Raw genomic sequence first — 3,954 nt, 5'->3', positions numbered from 1 at the left:
AATTTTGACAATTTTGACAATTTTGACAATTTTGACAATTTTGACAATTTTGACAATTTTGGTAGTCTTGACAATTTTGACAATTTTGACAATTTGGACAATTTTGACAATTTTGCCCATTTTGACAATTTCGACAATTTTGACAATTTTGACAAGTTTGACAATTTTGACAATTTTGACAATTTTGACAATTTGGATAATTTTTACAATTTTGACAATTTTGACAATTTTGACAATTTTGACAATTTTGACAATTTTGACAATTTTGACAATTTTAACAATTTTGACAATTTTGATAATCTTGACAATTTTGACAATTTTGACAATTTTGACAATTTCGACAATTTTGACAATTTTGACAATTTTGACAATTTTGACAATTTTGACAATTTTGACAATTTTGACAATTTTTACAATTTTGACAATCTTGACAATTTTGACAATTTTGTCAATTTTGTCAATTTTGACATTTTTGACAATTGTGACAATTGTGACAATCGTGACATTTTTGACAATTTTGACAATTTTGACAATTTTGACAATTTTGACAATTTTGACAATTTTGACAATTTTGACAATTTTGACAATTTGGACAATTTGGACAATTTTGACCATTTTGACGATTTTGAAATTTTTTACAATTTTGACAATTTTGACAATTTTGACACTTTTGACAATTTTGACGATTTTGACAATTTTGACAATTTTGACAATTTTGACAATTTTGACAATTTTGACAATTTTGACAAATTTGACAATTTTGACAATTTTGACGATTTTGACAATTTTGACAATTTTGACAATTTTGACAATTTTGACAATTTTGACAATTTTGACAATTTTGACAATTTTGACAATTTTGACAATTTTGACAATTTTGACAATTTTGACAATTTTGAATATTTTGAAAATTTTGACAATTTTGACAATTTTGACAATTTTGACAATTTTGACAATTTTGACAATTTTGGCAATTTTGACAATTTTGACAATATTGACAATTTTGACAATTTTGACAATTTGGACAATTTTGACAATTTGGACAATTTTGACAATTTTGACAATTTTGACAATTTTGACAATTTTGACAATTTTGACAATTTTGACAATTTTGACAATTTTGACAATTTTGACAATTTTGACAATTTTGACAATTTTGACAATTTTGACAATTTTGACAATTTTGACAATTTTGACAATTTTGACAATTTTGACAATTTTGACAATTTTGACAATTTTGACAATTTTGACAATTTTGACAATTTTGACAATTTTGACAATTTTGACAATTTTGACAATTTTGACAATTTTGACAATTTTGACAATTTTGACAATTTTGACAATTTTGACAATTTTGACAATTTTGACAATTTTGACAATTTTGACAATTTTGACAATTTTGACAATTTTGACAATTTTGACAATTTTGACAATTTTGACAATTTTGACAATTTTGACAATTTTGACAATTTTGACAATTTTGACAATTTTGACAATTTTGACAATTTTGACAATTTTGACAATTTTGACAATTTTGACAATTTTGACAATTTTGACAATTTTGACAATTTTGACAATTTTGACAATTTTGACAATTTTGACAATTTTGACAATTTTGACAATTTTGACAATTTTGACAATTTTGACAATTTTGACAATTTTGACAATTTTGACAATTTTGACAATTTTGACAATTTTGACAATTTTGACAACTTTGACAATTTTGACAATTTTGACAATTTTGACAATTTTGACAATTTTGACAATTTTGACAATTTTGACAATTTTGACAATTTTGACAATTTTGACAATTTTGACAATTTTGACAATTTTGACAATTTTGACAATTTTGACAATTTTGACAATTTTGACAATTTTGACAATTTTGACAATTTTGACAATTTTGACAATTTTGACAATTTTGACAATTTTGACAATTTTGACAATTTTGACAATTTTGACAATTTTGACTATTTTGACTATTTTGACAATTTTGACAATTTTGACAATTTTGACAATTTTGACTATTTTGACTATTTTGACAATTTTGACAATTTTGACAATTTTGACAATTTTGACAATTTTGACAACTTTGACAATTTTGACAATTTTGACAATTTTGACAATTTTGACAATTTTGACAATTTTGACAATTTTGACAATTTTGACAATTTTGACAATTTTGACAATCTTGACATTTTTTACATTTTCGACAGTGACATTTTTGACAATTTTGACAATTTTTACATTTTTGACATTTTTGAAATTTGTGACATTTTTGACATTTTTGACATTTTTGATATTTTTGACATTTTTGACATTTTTGACATTTTTGACATTTTTGACATTTTTGACATTTTTGACATTTTTGACATTTTTGACATTTTTGACATTTTTGACATTTTTGACATTTTTGACATTTTTGACATTTTTGACATTTTTGACATTTTTCACATTTTTGACAATTTTGACAATTTTGACAATTTTGACAATTTTGACAATTTTGACAATTTTGACAATTTTGACAATTTTGACAATTTTGACAATTTTGACAATTTTGACAATTTTGACAATTTTGACCATTTTGACAATTTTGACAATTTTGACAATTTTGACAATTTTAACAATTTTGACAATTTTGACATTTTTGACATTTTTGACATTTTTGACATTTTTGACATTTTTGACATTTTTGAGATTTTTGACATTTTTGACATTTTTGACATTTTTGACATTTTTGACATTTTTGACATTTTTGACATTTTTGACATTTTTGACATTTTTGACATTTTTGACATTTTTGACATTTTTGACATTTTTGACATTTTTGACATTTTTGACATTTCTGACATTTTTGACATTTTTGACATTTTTGAAATTGTTGACATTGTAATTTTGCCAGTTTTGACGATTATGACTTGACAATTTTGACAGCTTCGATATATTAGATTATGGTTATCTGATAAATCTGTGAATATTCCCAGAATTCTATGTTTTGTGACACAGATCCTATGATGAAAATTTGCTCAAAATTCTGTAATATTACAGATTTTTCTGTGATTTCCTAGTGCTTACTTTCTTGAGATTCGTGACCTGCGGTCGAAAATCTGGGCCCCTTGTTTTTACAATTGGAACATATTTTGTCGTTGTTCATAAGACAATTTTCCTATCCTTTTCTTCTTCCAGAATTCAGCCCGGGTGGGTCGCATCAACCGGGCCGAGAAGCGGGTCACCTCGATGGTTGCCGTGATGGTCGTTGCCTTCATGATCGCGTGGACTCCGTACGCCGTGTTTGCGCTGATCGACCAGTTCGGGCCGACGGATCTGATCACTCCGGCCCTGGGCGTCCTCCCAGCGCTGATAGCCAAGTCCAGCATCTGCTACAATCCGATCATCTACGTCGGCATGAATACGCAGTTCCGGGCGGCCTTCAACCGGGTCCGGAACAAGGACTACGCGGACAATAAAACCACCCACACTATCAATACCAAGGAGACGCTTAGCCTAGACACCAGCAAGCAGCTGGTCGAGTGTAGTTTCGATTTCTGTTCTAAGAAAAGTCGACTGAAGATCCTGCTGAAGGGCGAAAAACCGACCAGCAGAAACAACAATCTCCACCTGAACCACCATTCGAGGGAAATGTCCGAGGGGGGCGGAGACAGGAGCAGTTCCACCAATGCGGGGCCAGATCGATCGCCGATGCAGTTGATGCTGCAGAATCTGCCCCGCAACAATGGCCACGACGATCGATCGCATTCGTCCTTCGACGGGGCGAAAATGATTCAGCGGTCCGATTTCGAATTATCTGTGATCAACAATGGGGAATCGATTTTAATCAAATCCAACACCTTTCGGTCCAATCTAGTGTAACAGACGAGGGATCAAGGCGTGACGATGACGACGTTAGGGATCCGATTCGATGTCGAAGTAGTCCATCATCAGTGCATTCGGTGA

The 3,954-nt window shown here is 29.8% G+C and overlaps 1 protein-coding gene across 1 annotated transcript; it reads left to right on the top strand.

Moving 5' to 3' along the window:
• Positions 1 to 3,186: 3,186 nt before the first annotated feature.
• LOC129759135 (melanopsin-A-like) lies at positions 3,187 to 3,948 on the top strand (the record flags this gene model as incomplete). Its single annotated transcript, XM_055756547.1, has 1 exon — positions 3,187 to 3,948. A coding segment is annotated over one exon (684 nt), but the record flags the coding sequence as incomplete, so codon positions are not given.
• Between the last annotated feature and the right edge of the window lie 6 nt (positions 3,949 to 3,954).

The sequence above is a fragment of the Uranotaenia lowii genome, unplaced genomic scaffold (assembly GCF_029784155.1).
Source record: "Uranotaenia lowii strain MFRU-FL unplaced genomic scaffold, ASM2978415v1 HiC_scaffold_1117, whole genome shotgun sequence".
NCBI lineage: Eukaryota > Metazoa > Arthropoda > Insecta > Diptera > Culicidae > Uranotaenia > Uranotaenia lowii.
The sequence above is the reverse complement of the archived record's forward strand: the minus strand, read 5'-3'. Positions and strand labels throughout refer to the sequence as shown.